Below are 26,542 nucleotides of genomic sequence, written 5' to 3'. Positions count from 1 at the left end.
TCAGCAGTTGTTGGTGTGCTGCCGCCAGCTGCTTTTCCACTAGCTGATCGATCAATCAGAAAGAAACATCTTCCCCCCTTTTTTTTTCTTTTGAAGAGTCCCATTTCTGTGCCTGAATCAGCTGGGTGTGGCTGAGGGGTTGAACACAGCTCAAGTGCACCTTGGCTGGCCTGGAGGAGAGACAGGTGTGCTGTGGGCTAGTTCCAGAGTGGATGTCATACCCTGCAGCACTTTAATACTTGCCATTTACCGAGTATTTAGAGAGCTTCCCAATCCTGTCCCATGGCGCTGGGCAGTTAACCCTAAGAGACCAATCTGCTTTTCACAGTATTGATGCCGTAATGATACCTGGCACTTGGATCCTGCTTTCCAGACATGAACTAACTCTCGCTCCCTACCTGGGAGGGAGGGAGGAGTTCGTTCCATTTGTAGGCGGGGAGGCTGAAGCGACTTGCCCAAGGCTACCCAGTGAGTTGGCTGCAGGGCTGGGATTAGAGCAGAAATTCTTGTCTTCCGGTCCCATGTGCATTTTTCGATAGCATGTTGCCTCCCTGTAGTGAATCTATTTAGCCTTGGAAGACTAGGCAGCATGAACATCTCTGCTTGTGCTAGGCAGGAAATTCTGCAGCTGGGGACTTCATACCTTTGCAGCACTGGGTAAATGTTACCCTTCAGCTTACTTTCAGAGATGGGATCTGAAGACAGGCTTGGGAGCTAGACCTTCAGCTGATACAGGTGCTCTTAGGCCTTCTCCAGTCTATGCCTTAGTTTCCCCATCTGTAATAGCAGATAACTTCCTTGAAATGCTTGGATAGAAGAGCTCATTATTGTTGATTCAGTGACTTCCTGCTCTTCTCTAACGAGCTGCAGTGATTTATCTTTCCTTTAGCAGCAAGGCGGGGTCCTGTCATGCAGGGAGAAAGGCACCACTGCTGTCTAGATCCACAGCATGGGGCTCAGGTCCAGGCAGTCCGTTCCCTGATTCCTGCTGGCTGGGTGTGGCTCAGCGGGGGGGTGTCTCCTTCCCAGCTCTCTCTGCGGCCAGGTCAGACACTCTAGCTGGGTCTCGTTTGTGGCTGCCTCATTGTGATGTCTGTTCTGTGCCCCTGCAGGCGGCGGAGGGAACAGGAAGGGCAAGAGTAAGAAATGGCGCCAGATGCTGCAGTTCCCGCACATCAGCCTGTGTGAAGATCTCCGGCAAGCACTCGGTGAGGAATAGCTGTTTGTTGGATGTCGAGTGCTGTCCCCTGCCCTGTTTGCACGTGGGGCTGGCGGAGATACATGGTTGGCTTCCTTGGGGTGACTCTTAGTTGCCTGGCGGGGAGGTGTTCATCCCTTGTCCTGTAAGCTCTGCCTAACTGCATTTGTGAGACTCAGTGTGTCATGGGAGAAACTAGGGTCACTGTGGTGTGTACGGGGCACAGACCTGCCAGACGGGGTAAGAGTTTGGGTGCAGAGAAAGGAGGAATGCTGGTAAGTCATGCTTTCTCCAAGCCCGCTGGACACATCCAGCAAGGTCCTCCAGGGTCCTCTAGACCAGTGGCTCTCGACCTTTCCAGACTACTGTCCCCCTTTCCGGAGGCTGATTTGTCTTGCACACCCCCAAGTTACATCTCACTTAAAAACTACTTGCTTACAAAATCAGACCTAGAAATACAAAGTGTCACAGCCACGCTAGTACTGAATAATGCTGACGTTCTCATTTTTACCATATCATTATAAAATAAATCAACTGGAATATAAATATTGTACTTACATTTCAGTGCATAGTGTATAGAGCAGTAGAAACAAGTCATTGTATGAAATTTTAGTGTGTACTGACTTCACTAGTGCTGTTTATGTAACCTGTTGTAAAACTAGGCAAACACCTAGATGGGTTGATGTACCCCCGGAAGACCTCTGTGTACCCCTGGTTGAGCCACTGCTCTAAACCATGACAGGTTTCCCCAGAGACAGGAACTTTCTTTTTCATGGAAACAGCCCAAAGGGTGTAGCTGAGCCCCAAATCACATTTCAGGGCTTCCCCTTACATAGATGGCGTAGCCAGTGGATTCCTATGGCCAAGGTCCCATATATTCCCTGGCAAGCTGGGCCTAAATTCTTCACCACGGTCCCTGGGGATCTGATGCAGCAGCTTCATTCTGGTTACCAGTGGAGCTTTTCAGTGAACTGCAGCTGGGACAGTCACAGCTGATTTAGTAGCACTGGGTTGTTTGTTCTGATACTCAGTTCAGTCTATTGTATGCTGTCCCCATGTTTTCAGTGCGTGAGGTGCTCGGGTTTTGGTACTGGCATTGCATAACTGCATCCTCAAAGCCATGGAGGAAGCTGGAGGTTTTGGCAGTTGAGTAGGGGGCAGCTGGAGCTTTGGGCACCTGGGGTTGTTTGACGCTGTGGGATAAACGCCTTACAGATGAATATTAGTGAAATAGTGAAGTCACATTTTAAGTTGTCACCGTTAAATTTCAGAATTAACAGCCAATTGAGATGAATTATGTAGTTCACCCCCCGGAGCTATTGTTTCAGGCTGTCTGCAGACTAGGGCAGATGTCACTGCATCAGGTGCATTCAGGTCACATTAGGAAGGTTCTGTGTAACCAAGAGGCCTGTAAACTTGGGCCGTGATTCTGAGCACACTGGATGGTGGTGGCCACAGGGAGCTGGGTGTGGCTCCCTCATCCTGAGTGTGAGGCCCCACTGGAAGTTAGAGCAACAGGGGGCCTCCTCTAACTTCCATCCCTTGTGTGAGCTCCAAGCTTCTAGCTCAGTTCCATCGCACCCCATCTCGCCCGGCCCTGTCTGCCGCACCCCCACCCTTCCCCACAACTCCCTTTTGCTGGGGGTGGAGGGTGCCACTGCTGAACTTAGGACCAAATTCTCCTGTTTGCCTTTTTAAACAAAAGCTGAGATTTTGGAACGGTTCTGCCCCCCATTGCTGAGGATGGTAGCTGCCTTAGTCTCTAGCCTGTTCCATAGCCATCCCAATGTTCTGACTGTTGTGCTCGCTAAGCAGAGCTTTCTCTGCAGCTGGTCTCAGTGGTGCTCAGACCTCTATTCAGTGGGCAATACGAGGCATTTTGTTAGCAGTGCATTTCATCTACTGTTGTGCTGCCTGTTCACTCAGGCTGGCTGTCAAAGTTTAAATGTCCTTTCCACTGTCCTCTGGCACATCTGGCCAAGGCATTGCCCTTGGGTTGCTTTGGAAGACCTGGTTCCTGTCCTCCCTGCTGGGTCGCTCCCCGTGCCCCCTCTACTCCCTTTGGTGGGCTCCAGCTTTGTGCTTTATTGGCTGAAGATCTGTTCCAGGTAGAGACTCCTTCTCAGTTACAGTGAAAGGACTGAGGTACTGCTGCCCCTCTGGGGAGAGGTGAGGGGGATGGTAGTCCATGTTCAGGATGGGTCAGCATGTTTGTTTCCAGCAGGGGTTCCTGTGTTTTCCCCTCTCACTAATGGCTTCAAGGCCAGGTGTGGGCATTCTTATTTCCCTCCCCACACAACCCGAGGGGGTGGACAGGCCCCTCTACATCACTGAGCTAAAAAACCCACTGCAGAAATCCAGCCTCTGTGCATGCACTGGTCGTGCCAAGTCCTGCAAGCAGTGAGGCCTGTGCCGCGCTGGGGCCAGTGATGGCAGCGAGGGAGTCTCTGACCTTGCCAGGCTGCAAACCTTTCACCTTCCTCATTGGAGTGAGCTCATTTCCCCACAGAGAAGGAAATAGTGCAGCTAGTGAGGCAGCAGTGTGACCCCCTCCCCTGGGCTGGAGCTGTTGTCGCTGAGCTCTGCACCACTCAGGAAGCCGCAGCTTCCTCAGGAGAAACTGCTGCATAGGGGAGGGGAACGCCTACAATATGCCTGCCATGTAGGAGGGCGGGGCCCTGGCATCCTATGGAGCAATGTGGGGACTTCTGTCCTGGGGAGGGGCAGGGGGTATGTGCTGAATACAGTGAGATGCATTCTCCCCCCTCCCCCCAGTGCTACCCTTCCAGTGCCACCCTGCTCACCCCGTAGTGTGAGCAGAGCGAGGTCCTTCTGCTCTGCCTGGAGCAGGCATAGACCCCAAGGGCAAATGGAGCCCCCCTGCAGGCTGGGATGGCCAGGTGTCCCGGTCCCTGATGGCTGAGTGAGGGCTTTAAACATTACTGATTAATGGGGAATAAGCAATGAGTCTTGCAGGAATCGGTTCTCAGTCCACCCCTCAGTATTTTTACCAATGAGCTGAAAGAAAATATAAAGGCATTGCAGACTTAAAAAGAAATAAAGAAAAAAATTGCAGATGGCCCAAAGATTGGGGTGGTAAATAAAGATGAGGACAGGTCACTGATACTGAGTGATCTGGATTGGTTGGTAAGTGGGGCATGAACAAATGTGTTTTGTTATGGTCAAATGCAAAGGCATACATCTAGGAATAAAGAACATAGACTATATTTTATCCTGAAATGCAGTGGCTCTGAAAAGGACTTGGCTGGGGTGGGGGAGGCAGTATGGTAGATAGCCATCGCATTAAACTGGGAATAATGTTCAGCTGGTTAAGAGAGCTAACGTGATGCTTGGATGTACAAGCAGGGGAATATCAAGCACATGTGGAGAGGTGACATTACCATTGTATACAGCAGTAGTGAGACCGTTACGGGAAGAGTCCAGTTCTGGTGTCTGCACTCTAAGAAGCATGTTGAAAAATTATGAAAGGTTTATAGAATAGCTACAAGAGCGATTTGAGGTCTGGAAAACCTGCTGTACAGGGAAAGGGTTAAGAAGTTAAATAGATTGAACTTATCAAAGAGAAAGCTGTGGTGACTGGACCATGGACAGTAAATATCTCCATGGGGAAAAGATTTTGGATAGGAGGGCTCTGTAATGTAGAAGACAGAGGCAGACCAAGATCCTATGGCTGGATATTGAAGCTATCCAGATTAGATTAATGGAGGAAATAAGGCACAAAGTTCTAACAGTGAAGGGACTTGCTTGTTGGAACAGCTTTACCTAGGCTCATGTCAGGTGGAGTCTCTAACCAGGACGGGATGCCTTTTCCTAAATGCTACACTTTAGTTCAGCTGCAAGTTATGGGCTCCATAGAGGAATCACGGGGCGCGATTCTTTGGCCTGTATAAGAGTAGATTGTTGCAGTGCCCCCTACTGGCCTGGTCTGTGAATTCTCATTGGCTGTGGCTATGATGGGCTTTGCTTATACCTACATTTGAAGCAAGCGGCTCACTTCCTCCTTTGCATTTGCAGAGCGGGACTATCGCAGCCTGTGTGAAAAGCAGCCGATTGGGCGCCTGCTCTTTCGGCTGTTCTGCGAGACGCGGCCTGAGCTGTCACGCTGTGTCAAGTTCTTGGATGCTGTGGTAAGCACAGAGCTGTGTGAGAAATTCCTCCAGGACGCTGTGACCCATGTTCGGAGAGTCGGGGGCCAAGGCCCAGTTGGCCTAGAGCCCTCAGTCTGTTGCTAAATGTAGGGCTGAGTGTGTGGGGAGACCTGAACTCTTGACCCTCCGCTTTATGCTGCAGCATTTCCCTGGGGAAAGAGTCTGTTACCTACTGTTCTGTAAAGATTGGGGCTGTGCCCTGAGGTTGGGGGGCAGTTTGCAGGAGCCCCATTGTGCCAGTAATGGGGAGAGGGGTATTATTGATGGCAGGCAGCTAATTCATGCTGTTCTGTGGCACTCCCTGCATGTCTCCATGCCCAGCAGGGGCAGTCCTTACCAGCCTCGCTTTCTCTGTACAGGCAGAGTATGAAGTGACTCCAGATGAGAAGCGGAAAGAGTGTGGGCAGCACCTGATTGACAGCTACCTAAACCCCAAGGTAAGCGACCCGAGCAGGCTGCTCCAGCTGCTGAGCTGCTGGCTCCGTGCCGGCATGTATAAGAGAGACGCTTGGGAAGCATTAGCACCCAGACGCTCACAGCGTGCTCGGGAAAGAGCACCAGCCACCCCCAATGCAGGGCAGAGGGGAGCAAAGAGTCCCTCCACTACCCCAGTAACAAATATCCTGGGGGCAGGCCAAGACCTGTGCTGGGTTCCTGCGGATTCCGTTCCCCTAGCGGCAGCCCATGGAGGCCCCTGGGGCTCAGCTCCCTGTGTCTGATTCAGTCCCTCCTCTCCCAGAATGTGGATCATGTGCCCGAAGTTCCCTTGCCACTGGTGAGTGCTTGTTCTGAGAGGCTGGAGCAGGAGCCATCCAAGGAGCTCTTCAAGGAAGCAACCAAGTAAGTTGGGGAGGGGCCCCAGGGCCTGGCTCGAGGTTACATTGGATAGTGTAAATATTCCCAGGGGAATGGATATTACAGGTAATTGGCTGAGTCCAGTGTGGCCATCAGCATATACCCCTGAAGGAGCAATTTGGGTTGCTCCTGGGATTTGAGTCTTGCTCCCTAGCATTGATAGCTAACGGGATTTGCATTTGCACTGAGCAGGCTGAGTCTAGCCAGCACTGATGGGGGAAGGAAGTGTGAGTGCAGGCCAGCTTCTGCGTTTCCTGCATTTCAGGGGTCCCTGAAGGCCACAAGGTGGTGCAGGAATCTGTTCTTATGTGTTCTCTCTCTTTCCTGGTGTTCGAGTCACCATCCTGAGTGGATCCTGTCCTATCTCCTATGGCCAGCCCTGGACTTGCTGACCTGCTTGTGGCTCTCGCTGGGCTCTCCAGCCTGTCTCTTTGGGCTGAGACTGGGACAGACCAAGAGTCAAATGCTCTACCTGCCCTAATGTTGTCTGCATCTGGATGTGGCTGTTGTGAACACATGGTAGCAACTGTGAGTCCAGGGGACTCCAGGAGGTGGGACGTGCAGGGCCTGAGGCCTGCTTGATTGCGGGGGAACCACAGTGATGGTGCCTGGAGTTCTGTACCGTCTAAGTATGCAAAGGAAACCGTTAAGCAAGCCGATCCTCCTTCTCCCCCGTGCTCTCCAGCCCAGACGTTGCCTGACTAAATATTGGGCCTAGCAGCAGGTGCGCCCGCTGCCTTTATGGAACGTAACCAATGGTGTTGTGTGAACAAGGAGTCTCCAGCCTGGGCCCTGCCATCTCTTGGCAGCCCCTGGAAAGGGAAGAGCCCATCTGCTGCTCTTGATGTGCGTCTGCAGTCCAGACGCTTTCTGCAGGGCTCATCGCTCTGCAGCCTGGCCTTGGCACCAGCCTCAGGAGCCGGTAATGGTTCAGACTGGTCCCCGGGTGGCCTGTTGTGGACCCTGCTCCGATCTCCGTGCCTGCACACAGCAACAGTGCCTCAGCAGCTGATTACGATGTCTGGGCGTGGCCTTCTGCAGGGGGCACCGCTGCTAAGGAAGCTCTCCCAAGGGGCAGACAGCACCACATCCTCCTCGTGTGCATAGCCCAGCCAGCGCCTGGTCACAGGGGCCATGCTTGGATCTGAGCAGTGCCAGCCCAGCTCCATAAGCTGCTTTCCCCACAGGCGATGTCATTCCCAGGGTCAGCTTCCTCTTCCTGCAGCGGCTGCAGATCACTGAATGTCAGGACCAAAGGGCTGGAGTCGGTGGGAAAGGGCTCTCCTGGGGTGGTGATGGGTGCTCGGGGCAATGCCTGGCTGCCCTGCTAGGAGGGTGCAAGGGTCTCATTCGTCTTGGGTGCAGCTGTGGGGAAGGCCAGCTGCTGCTTAGATCAGAGGGGTCTTAGGCCCAAGTCTGGGCTGGCGAGCTGCTGGATCCTTTGGAAAGCATTTACAGCATCCTCCTGCCATCACTGACTGGCTGTCCCTCTCTCCCAGGCTCATCCACGACTATCTGAGCGTGGCTCCCTTTGCCGATTACCTTGACAGCATCTACTTCAACCGCTTCCTGCAGTGGAAATGGATGGAAAGGTAAGTCTGTCCCTGCTTCTCTCGGGGGGCACTGCAGCCCAAGAGCCCTGCAGGCTCAGGGCTGGGGGGTGCTGCTCGAAGGGGACCCGCAGCCCTTCCTTGCTTTCTGGCCGAAGCCAGTCAAGTGGGAGCAGATGTTCTGATCCCTCCCATCAGCGCAGGGTGCTGTTCCCATCAGCGCAGGGTGCTGTTCCCATCAGCGCAGGGTGCTGTTCTCCTCAGCACCCACAGAGCCCTTTCCAGGCTTTAATGAAGGCAGCAATAGGCCCTGCTTTCCCTGTGGCTGCAGAGCCCAGGGTTAGCCCTCTGAGTTCCTGACTCTGTCGGCTAGGTCAGGCCAGGTGTGCCTGCTGCGCCAGGGTGGGTGGGGGACTTGTGCCACGCAGCCTGGTACCTCACTGCTCCCCCTCTCATCTCAAGTCAGCCTCTTCTGCTTTGTTCACAGGCAGCCAGTGACTAAAAACACTTTCCGCCAGTATCGCGTGCTGGGAAAGGGAGGCTTTGGTGAGGTGAGTGGCCTGCATGCTCTCCTGCCTTTGAGTATGCAGGAGGTTCAGGGGCCAAAGCTTTGTCCTGCCAAAGGGCCCCACCTGCCCCTGAGGATGGGACTGGGCCTTGCTTTCTGACCCAGTCCCCAGGAAAGCCTCACTTGCTGGGTGCACTCTGCTCTTGCTCTTGATCCCCTTTTCTGGAGCTGGGAGAGCACCTCATGTTGGACACTAGAGCTGCGTCTGGTGGGGAGGGAGGGGCTGGCATGGGGTGTGTTCAGGACAGGCAGTGCTGGGGGAGCACTTGTCACACCTGCCACTGCTTGGGCAGAGGGCCAATATCCTTCTCTCCCATCTTACAGATGGGAAAACTGAGGCACACAGCTGGGATTATCCTGAGTCGGTGGCAGAGCCAGGATTAGAACACAGGACTTCCTGACTCCCAGCCCCTTGCTTACGCCGTTGGGTTACACCTCTTTCTCGGGCTGTAACTGCCTCAAGCATCCCCTCCATGGTGGCCAATGGGCTGCAGGCCTTGTCACGACTTGGTGACAGGTGTCCAGGTTTCACTGCCATGTGCTCACAGGGGGACAGCTCAAAGTTGGGAGAAGTAGGTAACTAGAAGAGTCAGATGCACAGGCCACAGTGGGGCAATGATCAGAGACCAGCAGGCAAGGGAGAACCATGTAAGCCCATCAGGAAAGGAGTTGATCTGGTGGCTTGCTTGGCTGGCAGACCCAGAAGTGCATGCCACTAATATTAGCAGTTTGGATAGGGGTGGAGTCTAATCCCTCGGCCTGCACCAGCTGGGTTCTGGGGCAGGGTTTGGCCTGCATGCTGAACCTGCTGGCTTCCTCCAGGTGTGTGCATGCCAGGTGCGAGCCACTGGGAAGATGTATGCCTGCAAGAAGCTGGAGAAGAAGCGGATCAAAAAGCGGAAGGGGGAGTCCATGGCCCTGAACGAGAAGCAGATCCTGGAAAAAGTGAACAGTAGGTTTGTAGTAAGTACATAGGAACTGCTTTCACTTTGCATCAAGGGGCTGAGAGGCAGCTGACCCACCTGCGGCCCACGCTCTGCGCTGCAGTGGGGCTGCACAAGGAGCCTGTGTGGGTCCTAGTGCTGCATTTCCCGAATGGCTGGACTGTAAATGTGCCATCACCCTGGCTGGGCATGAGATGGCATGGCAGCAGTGCTCTGGGGAGGGAGCAGGCCTTGCCCGGGGGAACCCTAGGGTTGCCAAGCGTCCGGTTTTCGCGCGGAACGCCTGGTTGAAAAGGGACCCTGGTGGCTGCGGTCAGCACCGGTGCCCGGGCTGCTAAAAGTCTGGTCAGTGGTGCAGTCGGACTAAGGCAGGCTCCCTGCCTGCCCTGGCTCTGCATGGCTCCTGGAAGTGGCGACATGTCTGGCCCTGAGGCTCGGGGACGATCAAGGAAGCTTCACGTGCTGCCCCCACCCCCAGTGCCAGCTCCACAGCTCCCATTGGCCAGGAACCATGGCCAATGGGATCTGTGGGGGCAGAGGCAGCGCACAGAGCCCCCTGCGCCTAAGGGACGGAAATGTCGGCCGCTTCGAAGGGTGGCGAGGAGCCAGGGCAGGCAGGGAGCCTGCCTTAGCCCCGCTGCGCTGCCGACGGGGAGCTGCCTGAGGTAAGCGCCGCCGCCCAGCTGGAGCCTGAACCCTCTCCTGCACCCCAACCCCATGCCCCAGGTCGGAACCCCCTCCCGCACCCAAACTCCCTCCCGGAGCCTGCACCCCAACCCCCTGTCACGGAGTGTGGGGGAGTCAGGCCCTGCACCCCCCTTCCTGCGATTCACCATGACTCCCAGCCAGCCAGCAAAACAGAAGGTTTATTTAGACGACAGGAACACAGTCCCAAACAGGTCTTGCAGGTACAGACAACAGGACCCCCTCAGTCGGGTCCATCTTGGGGGGGCCCCAGGGAGGCCAGAGCCTAGTCTGGGATTCCCTCCATTTCCCAGCCGGCTCCAAACTGAAACTCCCTCCAGCTGTTCATTCAGCCTCCCCTTGGCTCCTCCCCCAGCCTTTGTCCATTTCCCTGGGCAGAGGTGTCACCTGGCTTCCATCCCCAATGGACAGTCCCAGCAAAACTCCCCTGCAACCTTCCCAGGTCAATACTCCCCTCTCCCTGCTGCATCACAGGCAAGCACATAGTATTCAAAGAACACATTAAGAACATTCCCAGTTCGTCACAACCCCCCCGGCCCCAGCCAGAGCCCACTCCCGCACTCCGAACCTCTCAGCTCCTGCCCAGAGCCCCCTCCTGCACCCCAAAACCCTCATCCTTGGCCCCAGCCCCTGCACCCCCAGCCGGAGCCCTCACCCCTCCTGTACTCCAACCCCCTGCCCCAGCCCGGTGAAAGTGAGTGAGGGTGGGGGAGACTGAGTTATGGAGGGGCGGGAGGAGGGGGCTCGGAGAAGGGGTGGGACGGGGGAGGGACGAGGGCTGGGTTAGGGTTAGGAACTTGGCAACCTGAGAGAACCCAGAACCTGCTGATCTTCACTCCCCTGCTGTGGGGCAGGATAACAGGATTCAGCAGGGCTGCGCTTGCTGTTTGCTGAACAGGGCACAGTGATGGAGCTTCCCCTACAGGCTGGATGGTGTCACAGCATCAGTCTGGTTACACTCCGCTCACTTCTTTTTAAGGCTTTCTTCATAACCCAAAGGGCTAAAGTGTTCTTAGCTATAAGGGAAAGCTTGGCCTATGCAGGAGGCAAGCTGCAGCCAGCCCCACCTCTGAACTGCTGCAGCTCGGTGGGGGTGTGCGGCAGAGATCTACTGAGCAATTGTGGCACACGTTCCTGTGCTCAGTGGAGCAGGCAATGCGTGGTGTGGGGGGCTGCTGCTTCCAGTTGTAGGGAGATGTTGGCCCTGTGGCACTGAGCAGTGTGACAGTTCCCATCAGGTAGAACTTTGGGGTGAGGGCCCTGCATGAAATGCTTCCACCCAGCTGCTTCCTGTCCAGCTGTCTTGTTGTCCCAGCTGGGTAGCAGCTTTGGTTCTTCCCTGGAGGCGTCCCAGCTCCTTGCACAGACAATGCAGCCAGTTCCCTTTCAGTGTGCAGTGAAGAGGGAATCTCCTGTGAGCTGGGGATCTGCCTGGCTGGGCCCACAAGCTACTGCCCCATGGGAGACTTGGATTTGAATGGTTTTCCTCTCTGCAGTGTCTGCCCAGGCAGGTGAAGCCAGAAAAATAGGTGGGGTGCAAAAGCCCCCTCCCAAGAGATAATCCCCAATGTGTCTGATAGGAGATAGGGATATGAAACAGCTCTAACCTTGCCATCTAGGCAGCTGTGTCCAAGGCTGGCTGCCTGGGTGGGCATGGTGCCTGCCCAGGCCTCTATCTGCAGCAGCTCTGTTGTCTTCTAACAGCTTTTCTGCCCTGTCTTGCAGGTGAGCTTAGCCTATGCATACGAGACTAAAGATGCCCTCTGCCTGGTACTGACCCTCATGAATGGAGGGGACCTCAAGTTTCACATCTACCACATGGGTGAGGCTGGCTTTGAGGAGCCTCGGGCGGTGTTCTATGCAGCTGAGATTTGCTGCGGCCTGGGGGACCTGCACCGGGAGAGGATAGCGTACAGGTGAGTGACCGTTTTCTGTGCTCCCAGGCAGGGGTATGGGCCTCCCTTACACTGGCAGGGCTCGGGATTTGTACCCCATGATGGTGGTGGGAGTAGAGGCTCACGTTTAGACACAATATGTCCTTTAGCGGGGCTGGTTCTTTAACTAGCTGCAAAGGCAAGAGGGCTCTGGGGAGCTCTGCCTCTCCCAGCTAGTCCCCTCCCCATCCTCCATGAGGGTCACCCTGGAGCCCAGGTTAGTGGGAGTGGGGAAGGCCTTAGAGGAAAGCCTGGCTGTAAGCCTGCTCTGGATAGGTTTGGATGACTTCTCTACAAGAGAAGAGGGAAGCAGCCCAGTGGCTTTTCACTTCCCCTCTTTTCATGAGGCTTGGAGTCTGAGCTGTCAGCCACAGGGTGAACAGGAGCTGTGCTGGGCTTGCCTGGGGATGGGGATGTGACTGTAGGAAGGCTGCGCTCCTTGCCTGTGGGGTGGGAGCTGCAGCCCATCTGCTCATAAGATGCAATATCGGCCCTTTGCACTGGGCTTGTGTAACGATGCTGGCTTCTGGTGGGACACAACTGAGAGTATCAATTCAGGGCAGTTACAGCCCAAAACTGGAGTTCCCTTACTATTAAGGCACCGAACCAGCCAAAGAGAGAGGACTTCGGTCTCACCCCACTGGCTAACCATAAGTCCCACAAGCAATTCCCTTAGACACTCCAGTTTCCCAGTATCACCACCAGTGCCACTCGTTATGGGGACGAATGGTTTTGAAAACCAAGACCCCAGTAAAAGAAAAAAGGTTCTCCCAATCCCAAAGGACCAAGCCCCAGACCCAGGTCAATATACAAGTCAGATCTTATCCACAAATCACGCTGTTGCCAATCCTTTAGAATCTAAAATCTAAAGGTTTATTCATAAAAGAAAGAAATATAGATGAGTTAAAATTGGTTAAATGGAATCAATTACATACAGTAATGGCAAAGATCTTGGTTCAGGCTTGTAGCAGTGATGGAATAAACTGCAGGTTCAAATCAAGTCTCTGGAGTACGTCCACAGCTGGGATGGGTCATTCAGTCCTTTGTTCAGAGCTTCAGTTTGTAGCAAAGTTCCTCCAGAGGTCAGAAGCAGGATTGAAGACAAAATGGAGATGATGCTGCTGCCTTTTCTAGTCCTTTTGCCATGTGGCTTGTGCTTTTTTTGTTCCAACCACAAGCTACCCAGCACATGGCACGGAAAGACCTTAGAGTTCTGTCTGTAGGCATGTCCCTGCATACCTTGCTGAGTCACAAGGTGTATCTGCCTTCTCTCAATGGGTCAGTTGTATAGCTGATGGTCCTTAATGGGCCATCAAGCAGGCTAGGCAGAGCTAACACCAACTTGTATGGGGTGTCACCCAGAAGTTTGAAATACAGAAAGTATAGAGCCAATACTTATAACTTTAAATACAAAATGATACATGCATTTAGATAGCATAATCCTAACCAGCAAATCATAACCTTTTTATAAACACCTCACACAACAACCTTTGTACAATATTTGCCACAAATATATAACAGTTGTTGCAACAATGATCTATACAGTTACACTTTATGTCAATAACGTCACAGCTTATACAGACAGTCAGACTGAAGTAACAGGCAGGGCCCTGGTGGGATGTCGCCTGTAGGACTGTCCCAGGCTGAGCTGAGGGTTTTGCTGCTCCAGGGCATGTCTAATGGAATCTGCTCTCTCCCACTCTAGGGACTTGAAGCCAGAGAACATCTTGCTGGATGACCATGGTGAGTCGAGGGCCGCAGGTGGGAGAGGAGCCAGGAGTGTGTGGCGGTGCTCTGGCCCTGTGCCTGGACTGTGGGTGCCTCTCTCATTTCCTTGTGTGAATCGGGGCTACTTTGTGCTCACCAACAGCCGTGGCCTAGCCCGTCGACTCCTGAGCTCCTAATGCTGTTATTCCCGTATTCAGGTCACATTCGTATCTCAGATCTGGGGCTGGCTGTGCACGTGCCCGAGGGCCAGACGATCAAAGGCCGGGTGGGGACAGTTGGCTACATGGGTGAGTATCTCCTGCGACGGGAAATCTGGAAGCTTTGTCCCTGATTTGAAATGTGTTCAATTTGCATAATACCTCCCTCTTCCAAAGTTTGCCCTGCCCCCCACAATGTCCTTCCTGACCATAGAGACCCTGCCTAGAGTATGGCCTCCAACAACCTGCCTATGGCCATGGAGAGATGGCTAGAGTGACTGCCTAGACCAGTGGCTCTCAACCTTTCCAGACTACTGTCCCCTTTCAGGAGGCTGATTTGTCTTGCCCACCCCCAAGTTACATCTCACTTAAAAACTACTTGCTTACAAAATCAGACATAGAAATACAGAAGTGTCACAGCCACGCTAGTGCTGAAAAATGTCTGACTTTCTCATTGCCATATCATTATAAAATAAATCAACTGGAATGTAAACATTCTACTTACACTTCAGTGTATAGTGTATAGAGCAGTATAAACAAGTCATTGTATGAAATTTTAGTTTGTACTGACTTCACTACTGCTTTTTATGTAGCGTGTTGTAAAACTAGGCAAATCTCTAGATGAGTTGATGTACCCCCTGGAAGACCTCTGCGTACCCCCAGGGTACATGTACCACTGGTTGAGAACCACTGGCCTATACAATGCCACTCTCTTCATCACCCTGGGCTGCATTCTAGTCAGAGCTCCATGTCTAGGGGTGGACTGGGGGCTGTGCTTTTGAGCTAGGTGTCTATGGACAGAGCCCTGGAAGACCCTTGGAATCTCTGATTTAGAATCTTAGCAGTCCTTGAGGATTGCGTAATTATAGGAACATGGTGCTTCGCGCACACAGCTTCCCTACACTCCCAATGAAAACAGGAGACGGAAGCAGGGGTGCCCAAAACTAGGAGTCTACTGACAGATCTTAACAGCTCTGGTATCCTCAGCAGGGTTCAAGTGAGGGAATGGTGTGCGTGCTTACTGAAAATTAGACTGGAGACCTTAGAGCAGAACACTGTAGGCACTGGTTCTACATCCCGCCTGTGACCCGAGGTGCCTAGGGTAGCCCACGCTGAAAATGCCAACGTCAGCGCAGGTTGCAAGGAGAGCAGATTCTCCCCAAACCAGTAGATTCACCAACCAGTCACAAACTCTGCTCCTGATCCCCCACACTGGTTATCAAGAAGCCAGAAAAAGAAATCACACAGCCCCCTTTACTGCATTCCAGTCTCTGGCTCTTAATCAGCAAATAGGTCCAGTAAAGTGAGAAGTTATTTAAAACTCTATTTGCTGTACAAAATGTTCTTCTGATCCCCAAAGGACCAGCCACATTCCCAGATCAATACTAGTTTGGATCTGACCCAAAATACCACGCTGCCAGCCAATCCCTTAGTATCTAAAACTAAAGGTTTATAATAAAAGAAAGGAAAGAGAAGAGAGTTGTTAAATGGTTGAAGCGGTCAGATACATACATATGACTTCAGAGTCCATATATCGGGTTCTTAGTGAGTTTGCTGGCTTGTAAAGTCCCTCTGGAACACACCCAAAGCTTGGATGGGTCTGTCAGTCCTTTGTTCAAAGCTTCAGTTTGTAGAGAAGTGAGTCCAGTAGTGAGAAGCAGGATTGAAGACAAAATGGAGAAGAGGCAGCTGCCTTTTTAGATCCTTTGCCATGTGGCTTGTGCATTCTTTGTCCCAGACACAAGCTCCCAGCACATGGGCATGGAAAAGCGCTTGGAGTCCCCTGTCCATAGGCACGTCCTTGTCTCTACATGTCCTGCTGACTCATAGGTGTAGCCCCTGGCTTCTCTCAGTGGATTCATTGTACAGCTGATTGCCCTTGATGGCCCATCCAACAGGCTGGATAGTGCTGATGCCAAGTTATCTAGGGGTGTCACCTAGACACACAGCACAGGTTTGAGTTGCATGTACATCACACACACTTATAACTCGTGATACAAAGATACAGACATATAAACACGATTATCATACTTAGCAAATCATAACTTTTCCACTGAGACCTTACATGGCTATCTGGCAAGATTCATTGCAATATTATAATATTGGTATCTTCTAATATAAGTGGTCACCCATATTCATAGATTCATAGATTCTAGGACTGGAATGGACCTCGAGAGGTCATCGAGTCCAGTCCCCTACCCCCATGGCAGGACCAAATACTGTCTTAGACCATCCCGGATAGACATTTATCTAACCTACTTTTAAATATCTCCAGAGATGGAGATTCCACAACCTCCCTAGGCAGTTTATTCCAGTGTTTAACCACCCTGACAGTTAGGAACTTTTTCCTAATGTCCAACCTAAACCTCCCTTGCTGCAGTTTAAGCCCATTGCTTCTTGTTCTGTCCTTAGAGGCTAAGGTGAACAAGTTTTCTCCCTCCTCCTTATGACACCCTTTTAGATACCTGAAAACTGCTATCATGTCCCTTCTCAATCTTCTCTTTTCCAAACTAAACAAACCCAATTAGAATATTCCATACAGCGTCCCACCTACTGAAGATGATTGTAACATAGCAGTTGAGCAGTGGCACGCAGCCATGGCTGGCAGGTGGAGCCCCCCTTTGGGGAGGCTAGACCCCGGCTCTGCCCACGCCCTCCCCATGGCCAGAGCCCCGAGACCCCCTGCTTCCCCCCAACACCGGTGGCCAGAGTCACGAGCCCCTCCCCCACCCGGAAAAGCCCTGAGCTCTCCCCTGCCTCGGCTGGAGGAGCCCCGGGCTGGCTGAAACCGTGCCATGCCTCCCCTTCCTGGACCCAATTCGCTGTGTCTGTTAGAAGATGCTTTTGATCTGCCCCATGCAGGTTCCGGGGTGGCTAAGCAGGCGGTATGTGCCTCCTCAGCCGCCCCGGACCCTGCATGGGGCATAATAAAGCAAAAACTTTGTCGCCAAACCCCGCCACCAATGTCCGGTAGCAGTGCTGGGGGAGGCAGAGCCTCCCCTGGCCTATTCTACCTGCCGCCCATGCATGCAGCCCAGTATGCTGAGCACACCCCATCACAGGTGTCCCATAGCAAAACCATGCCCAGGTACTTGTGGTTGCATGGCCTCAGGGCTGGACAGGTCTCCTGTCATTTTTGACTGGTCACAAAAATCATGCTTTTCATATAGTGGCTTTTCATCTTTTCCAAGATTCCTCCCAGACACAGGCAGGGCTGGGGCTGTGCTCACATACCCTGACCACGCCGCTCATTCTCAGACTCTGCCAGTGTCGCAGAGCCAGCCAGCTCCCTAGCTGTGGCCCCAGGACTTACCCAGGGTGGCTGGAACAATTTGTATAGTGGGGGTGCTGAGAGCCATTGAACCAAACTGAACCCTGGATATGATGGAAACCCCTTCAAGCCAGGGAGTGCAGCAGCCCTAGTTCCAGGGAGAAGAGCTGGGGAATTGCTAAGAGGTGGAGGAGGCTAGAAGCTGGCAGCCTGAAAGGAACCTCGCCCTGCTCTCCTGCCTGAGCCATTACCAGCCCATCTCTGACTAGCCTAGTCTCGCCCGGTGCCCTCATGGGTCATTGTGCTGCATTCCAGCCTCATGTTCCACTTGTTTGCTCGCCCCCTTGCAGCTCCCGAAGTAGTGAAGAACGAGCGCTACACGTTCAGTCCCGACTGGTGGGCTCTGGGCTGTCTTGTCTATGAGATGATCGAGGGCCAATCTCCCTTCCAGCAAAGGAAGAAGAAGATCAAGCGGGAGGAGGTGGAGCGGCTGGTGAAGGATGTACAGGAGGAGTACTCGGAGAAGTTCTCGCCTGGCGCTCGCTCCCTCTGCTCCATGGTACCAATGCCTGAGTCCATAGGTGCCAACTCCATGGGTTTTCCAGGGCTGGAGCACCCACAGAAAAAAATAGTGGGTGCTCAGCACCCACTAGCCACAGCAGTTTGGCAGCTCGGAGAAGGGTTTGGGGGAAGGCGGAGAGCAGCAAGTGGGCAGTGGCCTTGGGGAGGGGGCAGAGCAGGTGCAGGAAGAGGCGGAGTGGGGGTGGTGGGAGCGGGGCCTTGGGTGGAGCACCCCTGGGGAAAATTAACTCTGCCTATGCCTGAGTTCCCCCCCCCCTTGCCCCTGCAGATGGCAGAGCAGCAGTGTCAGGCTCAGCTAACACTGCTCACGTACCTTTGGTTCCAGCTGAGTCGGCTGGGGATGAGGCTGCAGGCACAGCCTGCTGCCTGAACTTGGCGGGGTGTGGGGGAGTTGCACCCTGGCATCCAAAAACAAGGCCTGTGGGGTGGCTGCAGGGTGCACTGACTCACCCTAGCACCTGCTTGGCTGGAGAGCCTGCCCTCTGGGAGGTCATTCAAAAGCCCAGCCTAGCCCGCTAAGTGCTGCTGTTCCAGGTGTCTTCCTCCCCAGGCCCCTGCCGAAGGGTCCTGCCCTCTGCCTGCAGTTCTCACCCTGCTGCGCTGTGTTGCAGCTGCTGTGCAAAGACCCTGGGGAGCGGCTGGGGTGTCGAGGAGCTGGCGCCCAGGAAGTGAAGGAGCATCCCCTCTTCAGACACCTGAACTTCAAGAGGCTGGAAGCCGGCATGCTGGACCCCCCCTTCAAACCAGACGTAAGTGTCATTCCTGGGCAGATCAGAGGCCGTGGCCCTGTGTGGAGCTCTGCTCCCCATTACCTCTCTGTCCCATTTGTGAGGCTCTTATCCCGGGTGAGCAGGGGCCCTGTAGCTACCTACTAACGGGGTGGTCCCCCTGCTCCCCACGGTGGTTGGGGTGTTTCTGGAGCAGCTGCCCCGGCCTCCCCAACGTGAGGGAAGCTGTTGGAATGAGCGGGATAGGTGGGAAGGGAACTGCCTGGCAAATGGTGGGAGTTCTGGCAGAGCCCATGGGACTGGGCTCTGCTGCTTTGTGACAGCTGCCTCCGCTTCTTTCCCAGCCCCAGGCCATCTACTGCAAGGACGTGCTGGACATTGAGCAGTTCTCCACGGTGAAGGGAGTGGAGCTGGAGCCCACAGACAATGACTTCTACCAGAAGTTCGCTACAGGGAGTGTACCCATCCCGTGGCAGAATGAGGTAGGGGGGGCTCTGCACTGCAGGGGGGGGCTGCCTCCCATAGCACAGCACTTGACTAGGTCCGGGCCTTGGAGAAGGGGCCCCGGAGCCCAGTGACCCTGTTCCTCCGTGCAGTGACTGAGTGAAGGGTTCTTGGCAGTATCTTGTGCCCTGCGTGATCAGCCTTGAGGGGGGTGGATAGGGGCTTTTCTGGGCTGTTCCAGTCAGCGGGGTCCAGCGCCCAGGATCCTGTCTGCTGGGGCAGGTGGGTGAGTGTCTCAGGCTGCAGTCATCTCCTTTCTCTCCTAGATGATTGAGAGCGAGTGTTTCAAGGAGCTGAATGTCTTTAGCGTGGATGGCGCAGTGCCCCCTGACCTGGACTGGAAAGGACAGCCTTCTCCACAGCCCAAAAAGGGCTTGCTACAGCGCCTCTTCAGCAGACAGGTAAACCCCCTGGTGGGGAGCGGGCCCTCCGGGAATGGCACCCACCTCCCCTCTGCACTGCGGCTGCCAGCACACCCACCCCCTCCCCCACCAGCAGACTCAATGGCAGGAGCCAGACACTAGGGGGCACCAGAGGAGCACTGTCTCACACGTGGTCACCAGCATGAGTGGGCCGGTTTCCAGGGCAGCCGAGAGCCTCTCCTGGGCCTTCAGAGCCTGGCAGGGCCTCTGGCCTCCCTGCCCCGGTCCCTACGGGCTGGAGTCCTCTGCCGTGTCTGCGGTGCCTGCAGCGCCCGCTCCTTTCCCTGGATTTTTAGGCCTGCAGTTGATGGAGCTTTGTCCCCCTCAGGAGTTACCAGCCCTGACATCTCCAAGCCAGCTGCTGCCCTGCACAGACATCCCTGTCAGGGCCGGCTCTAGGCACCAGCAAAACAAGCTGGTGCTTGGGGCGGCACATTTTTAGGGGCGGCATGGCCGGCGCCAGAATGCCGCCCCTGCTGCCCCTAAAAATGTGCCCTGGCCGCCCTAGCTCACCTCCGCTACTGCCACTCGCGCGCCACGGTGCGCAAAACAGCTGATTCGCGCGCCACGGCTCGCCCTCCCTCCCAGGCTCTCAAACCTGGGAGGGAGGGGGAGACTCCGAGTGGCCGCGGCGCGCGCGCCGCTTCTCCCCCTCCCTCCCTTCCTCCCTCCTAGGCTTGAGAGCCTGGGGGGGAGGAGGCAGGGCTGGGGATTTGGGGAAGGGGCGGAGTTGAGGCAGGGCCGGGGGTGGGGTAAGAAAAAAACGGGGGGGGGGGCAGCCAAAATTGTTTTTGCTTGGGGCGGCAAAAATCCTAGACCCGGCCCTGATCCCTGTAGCGCACATGGCCTGATGGGGAGGGGGGGAATTTTACTCCTGCAGACTTCCTGATCATGTCGGCTCGTGCTGGGCTGATTGGGCTTGCATCTCGCTAGGGGAGCTCCCAGGAAATGGTGAACTGGTCTGGCAGGGGTCCAGCCCCATTTCTTCTCCTGAGCCCCATTCTTCCCATGTTTCCCACTTGATCCACACTCCTTGGTCCGAGAACAATACGTGTCTGTATCGTAGAGACTTGTCGCTTCCCTCTGCAAGAGGTGGCTCTGTACCTCCAGTCCTCGCACGATCCTGTGCACCTAGCCCTCTGACGGCTGAAAAGGGAATGCCAGCTGCACTGTTGCCAAGTAATCTCCAAGCCCTAGGTCCTAGGTTGGGGCAGTTCAGCTCATGTGAGCCCTAGTTCAGATCTGCTCGTGCGGACACAACCACTCGAACCCCTGGATCAGGGGTGGGCAAACTTTTTGGCCCGAGGGCCACATCTGGGTATGGAAATTATATGGTGGGCCATGAATGCTCACAAAATTGGGGGTTGGGGTGAGGGCTCCAGCTGGAGGTGCAGGCTCTGGGGTGTGGCCAGAAATGAGTTCAGGGTGCGGGAGGGGGTTGGGGTTGCGGGGAGGGGGGGTGAGGGCTCTGGGGTGGGGCAAGGGATGAGGGGTTGGGGGTGCAGGGTGTGCTCTGGCCTTGGACCAAGGAGTTCGGAGGGCGGGAGAGGGATCACAGCTGGGGCAGGGGGTTGGGGTGGAGGTCAGGTGCACAGGCTCTAGGCTGCGTTTACCTCAAGCAGCTCCTGGAAGCAGCGGCATGTCCCCCCTCCAGCGCCTATGCAGATGCGCAGCCAGGCGGCTCAGCGTGCTGCCCTGTCCTCAGGCGCTGCCCCTGCAGCTCCCATTGGCCGTGGTTCCCAGCCAAAGGGAGCTGCGGGGGTGGCGCTTGGGCCGGGGGCAGCGTGCGAAGCCGCCTGGCTGCCCCTACCCATAGGAGCCGGAGGAGGGACATGCCGCTGCTTCTGGGAGCCATCTGGAGCCATAGCACACACAGCGCGGGGAAAGTCACGCACCCCGTTCCCCAGCAGGAGCTCAAGGGCCAGATGTGGCCCCCAGGCCATAGTTTGCCCAACCCAGCCCTGGATGCTAGTGAGAGCCTGTGGCTTTCCCGTGCTCTCTAGGGAGTCTACACGAGCTATCGACTGCCACTTCCTGGGCTTTGCCTTTATTGGGAACTGGAATAAACGCAGGCTTTTCCCCAAGCCTGGCTCCTCTCGGGCTTCCTGCAGGGCCTCTCCAGGCTCTTGGACACACCCCTTCTGATCTGAAAGGGTGTGGGGGGGAACTGGAGCAGCAGGACTCAGGCCCCTGCATGCATCTCTGCTCTGAGTAGATCAACAAGAACCTGCATCCCTCCAGAGGGTGGGCGATTGTCGGGCTCCTGCTGCTGGTGCACACGCCCTCCCTGTGCAGCTCCAGCCTGTCTGCAGGATGCTACCTATGCTGTGCTGGAGGATGACAAACTCCCTCTCCACCACCCCCTTTGTTAGCTCTTACCCTGCATGTGGCACTAGTGCCCAAAGGCTGCGCATGGGCCCCATTGTGCTGGGTGCTGCCAGGGAGACAAGGACGCTGCCCTGAAGAGCTCAGTCTGGTCTGGAACACACGCTGGGGGGTGGTGGGCTGGGGCATGGCACCCTGCAGACCTAGGGTGTTTCTAACTGCACTGGAATGCTCAATCCCCTCTCCTGCCTGTGTTGGCATTGCAGCAGGAGTGGGGGGCGGGGGGGGGCCTTGCAGACCAGCTCAGGGAGGGTGTCCCATGCAGAAGGGGGCAGTGGAGAAGGTGGAGAGGAGCAAGTGGAAGGGGGCAAGGTAGCAAACCTGACAAGGGGGATGACGCGAGAGAAGGCCAGATGGACATGGAGGAGCAGAGGTAGGCAGGGCCTGGATGGGTGAGGACAAGAAACTTGAAGTGGGTGTTGTGCAGGGCCAGGGGGTGGCACAGTCAAAGCCCCAGGTCAGGGAGCTGATCTTGAATGGGTTGGAGGGGCTGCCATGAAAGCTGCGAAGGGAGCGTCATTGACGGAGGTGCCCAGGGACTGAAGCAGCTGGCTTGGGGAGGGGGAGGGGAGGAAGAAGTGGCTGGGTCAGATCTATCTGTGTAGTTTGGGAGGGGTGGGGGGGAAGCTGAGGTGTGTGCCCCCATCCCAGGAAGAAGGACTCAGTGCGCAGACTCCTGAGTGTCATCCTGCCAGGCCGAGTCCCCAGCGTTCATGGGGCTCCCAGCATGGCTTAGCCTGGAGCAGGAAGAGATGCTGCTTGGCGCACAGCTCGCAGGTGACAGTGGGGGCAGAACCACTGCAGACTCATGCCTCTATGCATGTTCTCTGGCATGGAGTAGCCTCGGTTTGTATCCAGGGACGGGCATAGCCCATGCTGCTGTCACTGAGCTCCTGCCTAGCAGCTGTGTGACCTGAACACAAGTGCACGTCAGAGCAGCCTGGCCCAACTCCCTCCTCTGCTGGTTCCTGCTTTCCCCTCGTAGGCTCTCAGCATGGCTGTCCCTCTTTGGTGCTGTTCCATGAGAGCCTCCGGCCAGAGCCACTTACCCCACTGTCCTGGCACAGGAGTGCTCTGAGCCAGCTCTGGGGCCTGGGAGTGCCTGCAGCTCCCTGTCCCTGGCAGGGGGGCGGGAGCTGCAGCAAACATGGGGCCCTGCCCAGTTGTGACTCACGGGCCTCTCATGCCACATCTTTTCTCTTTCCAGAGGTGAGCAGCCCCTCTTCCGGCTGCTCTGCTCAGGGAAATACCTGGTGGCCTAGACTCACCTGCGGACATGGCAAGACCTGGGGAAGAGGAGTCTTGTCCTTCAGTGCCTAACCCCCACCCTTCCCACCCCAGCAGAGCAGATGCTGCTTGTGTGTGTGAATCACCCCGTGAACCACTAACCCTGCTTCCCTGCACTCTCGCTGCCTCACCTCCGTGTGAGAGGGGCTTTGCCACTGCTGTCCGCTCAGTCAGAGCTTCCCTGCATTACCACTGCTGTGGGCCCTGCTCCCAGAGAGGGGCTCCAGGAAGCCAAAGGCTCCTGCTGACCCTTGACCAACATCCTGGGCTCTGAGTCTCGCCTGTAGGGTTTGGTATATTTGTATAAGTCTGTATGTACTGAGGGCACAAGGATTGATTGCGATGGGCTCCGAGAGCTACCTTGCCCAGATCCCTGCCCTCTCCCTGCTGAGGGAGCCGGCTGCTTGTGGGCCCCAGTGATCCAGGGGCGGGGCACTGTGCTGTGTGGGGTGCAGACATTGGGTCAGACATGAGCTGGCTGCTGTTTGTCTTCTGCACCTCGATGGTTTTCAGTCTGGGCAAGGCCCGTGAGGTCCCACCTCAAGCCGCTGAGCTGGCCAGTATAGGATTGTTCCTCCACTCAAGGGCATGTCCCCTGGGAGAAGGCCCTGCTGGAAGGACTCCCTTGTCTGTTCCCCTCCCGAGGGGGTTGGCTCTCTTCCCCTGGCTCTGAGTCCCTTCTCTCGCAGGCGGGGTTCCCGCCCTGCTCAGGGCAGCTGGGGGGTGTTGTTTTGTACCATGCTCACCCTCTGCTTGCTGTGCTCCTCTCTCCCTCTCCTCCCTCTTGTTGCCCTTCTGACTTCAGGACTGTTGTGGAAACTGCAGCGACAGTGAGGAAGAGCCCAGCCGGCTGTAGAGCCCAGCCTGTTCTCCGGGCCTGGACCCTCTTGCCTCTCCCAGGCACCCAGCCCTGCAGCACCCAGCCTGATGGACAAGGTAGCAGCTGCCCTGCCAAATGGGATTTGTTTACAGTTTTGCACATTTCTATGTTGAGACACTCGATGTACAGCCCCAGAAAGATGCTCTGGGCTGTGAGCAGCAAGCCCCGCACCAGGGAACACTGCAGCAGGGCCTCGCTGTGCTTGGGGAAAGCACATGGCTGGGAAGACCTGGATGCTTCCGAATCTGCTGCTTGGGATTGCTCTTCTGCCGCTGCTGCTCCCCTTCTCAGCCCCGCTGCTCCCCTCCACCGGGAAGGGAGGGATCCCCCAGCGCATGGTGGGGCTGCCAGGGCGGGAGCTGGCAGAGCAGGTCCAGTGACACATTCCAGTAGCTGGCCAGTCTCGCAAGCCCCAGGTTTGATATATTTATATAGGTCTGTATGTATGTATATATCATGCATAGGTTTGTAATTTCTTGGGGGAGGGGGTCCTTCTGCATTACTCCTCCCCCTCCCATGGACTCTTGGCACAGAGGGGGAGCTGCTGTGCCTGCTCTGCCCTGGAAGTCTTGGTCAGGGGCCCCTTGGCCACTTCTGGCGCCTTAACGTGTCTAAAGCATCTTCCCTAGGACCCTCTGGGACTGCTCCCGAGGCAGCTTGTCCTCCTGGGGGCGTGCAGCTGCTGTCTTCTACAGCACAGGCTAGAAGGGAGGTCCATTGTGCACACATTCCCGCAGCCCTTTGGGCACAGGAAAGCACCATGCCAAAGCATTTACCACTAAAAAGCCCAGCTGTGGGACCAGTCAATGCTTCACCTCACCCCCTTTGCCCTGCTGGGCACCTTTCCTCCTTGCCCACCCTGGCACTCACTGCCTCTGGCCCCTCTGCTGGCAGCCAGGATCACCCCGGCGGTTTGGGGCTGCAGTTCAGCATCCGCCGCTCTCTGCAGCGAGGCGGGATGTGGCCTTTCCCAAATAGAGCTGCAAGCCAGGCTGGCTTCTGGATTCTGCATGTGGTGTGGGGTAACTGACCAGCTGCCCTGGCTGCTGCTAAGAGCCATCGCGGACAGCTTGGGTAGTCCCCTGGAGGAGCTGCAGCAGGAGTCCGGCTCACTGCGCTGGCTGCCACAGGCCATCGGTGCCCAACGTGTCTGTTACCCTCATAGCTTTGGCTTTGTGCAGCCTCCATAGGAATGTGGCAGTGGGGCCGAGCCTGCTGCCTGTGTCCAGCTGTGGGGCTGCAGCTCTGCCCTGCTCGGAGGTACTGAGCTGCTTTCAGTGGAACGGCCCCACTCAGGCACACCACCTCCAGGCTGGGCCCAGCTGGCTGCTGACCCCCAGGGCCCTGTGCCAAAGGCTACGTGCACCTCACACTTTCTCCAGGGGAATCTCTTCCATTCAGCAGTCGGCAGCATCTGGAAATCTTGTGCCTTCAGGGGAATCAAAGGAGAGGGGCTCGGTCCCAGCTGGAGCCTTCCATGGCCCTATGTGGCTGCTTCAGCCCTTGGCCATGCTCTCGGGTCCATCCATTTGCTCGCGTCTTGTACAGTGCACACTTGGTCCTAGCGATAGCGGGACTCTTCCCCGTGCACTGGGCTGGCTGCTCCCCGGTCAGACCTGTGGTATCATTTGCTTGCATTGCACTGAGGGTGGGAATATTTAAAGAATTTTTAACCTTTTTGTTTAATGTACGTTCTGTCATGTCTGTTGCTGCTGTGCAGAGGTGAATACAGTGAGCACAACACACTGCCCGCTGCCTCCTCCTTCTCCCGCCGTCTCTGCCTAGCAGCCTGGGACACAAACCTGCTCAGGGAGACCTGTGCTGCTCTGCCCAGGAGCACAATTGCCAACTTTCACGCGGTAAATAAGCTCCCCGACTCACAATAAGCCAAAAATCAAGCGAATCCCATTTCAAAACTCGGCCAAAAAAGCCAGTCCCTAAGAACCCCAACACTCTGTGTGACTAGATCCCCCGGCGTGCAGTCTGAGGCTGTGCACCCCGACTCTCTCCCCTGCTTGCCAGGAGCCAATCACCGTAAAGAAGCACCAAGCTGCTACAAGACAAAAACTAGCCAACAAGCAAATCACGAGCCAATTAAGCCAAAACCAAGCCCAACTTCTACGTTTTTTTCATGGGTTTGCCATGTCTGCCCAGGAGCCTAGGATCAGCCCAGCCAAGCCACTAGGTTCTAGGCTGCCAGCTGAGCCGTGGGCATGCAGAGGAGTGAAAGGTACTCGTCTCTCCTGGGCCAGGGTGGCTCCTCTAAATTCTGCCCTTCCACAGGCCTGGATCAGGCGTCTGCTGTGAACAGTGAGAGTCCTCCCCTGGGCATCCATCTGCCAGTCACGTTCGTCTCCCTGCTGCACCCGTGCTCCCCAGGAATCCTGGGTGGGGCCTGGCTCCCACACTGCCCAAGCTCTGGGCATTGGGTGGGGCCCATCCCAAACGGCAGGATCCCTGCTTCTTCCATCTGAGCCAATCTCGAGCAGCTCATCTGCAACTTGGTTTTGGGTGCTCCCAGCCAGCTTGTCTGAGCTGCATGTGGGGCTCTTGGGTGCTTAGCCCGTCCAACCAGCAGGGAGCGTTGGCCACTCTACGGAAAAGGGGTAGCAGCTTGATCGCCAGAGGGGTATGG

The 26,542-nt window shown here is 55.7% G+C and overlaps 1 protein-coding gene across 1 annotated transcript; it reads left to right on the top strand.

Annotated features, from left to right (window-relative positions):
* Positions 1-1,122: 1,122 nt before the first annotated feature.
* On the top strand, positions 1,123-25,216 carry GRK6 (G protein-coupled receptor kinase 6). The gene is made up of 15 exons (XM_024205162.3): positions 1,123-1,208; positions 5,234-5,346; positions 5,727-5,804; positions 6,107-6,207; positions 7,722-7,814; positions 8,260-8,323; positions 9,163-9,303; positions 11,715-11,905; positions 13,629-13,666; positions 13,849-13,938; positions 17,470-17,678; positions 18,313-18,450; positions 18,774-18,911; positions 19,200-19,334; positions 22,948-25,216. The coding sequence occupies exons 1-15, from the start codon at positions 1,157-1,159 to the stop codon at positions 22,951-22,953; spliced, it is 1,587 nt and encodes a 528-aa protein (XP_024060930.1). The 5' UTR covers positions 1,123-1,156; the 3' UTR covers positions 22,954-25,216.
* The last annotated feature ends 1,326 nt before the right edge of the window (positions 25,217-26,542 follow it).

Source organism: Terrapene carolina, unplaced genomic scaffold, assembly GCF_002925995.2.
Source record: "Terrapene carolina triunguis isolate 2854851 unplaced genomic scaffold, T_m_triunguis-2.0 Scaffold629, whole genome shotgun sequence".
Lineage (NCBI taxonomy): Eukaryota > Metazoa > Chordata > Testudines > Emydidae > Terrapene > Terrapene triunguis.
This window is presented reverse-complemented; position numbering and strand designations above follow the sequence as displayed.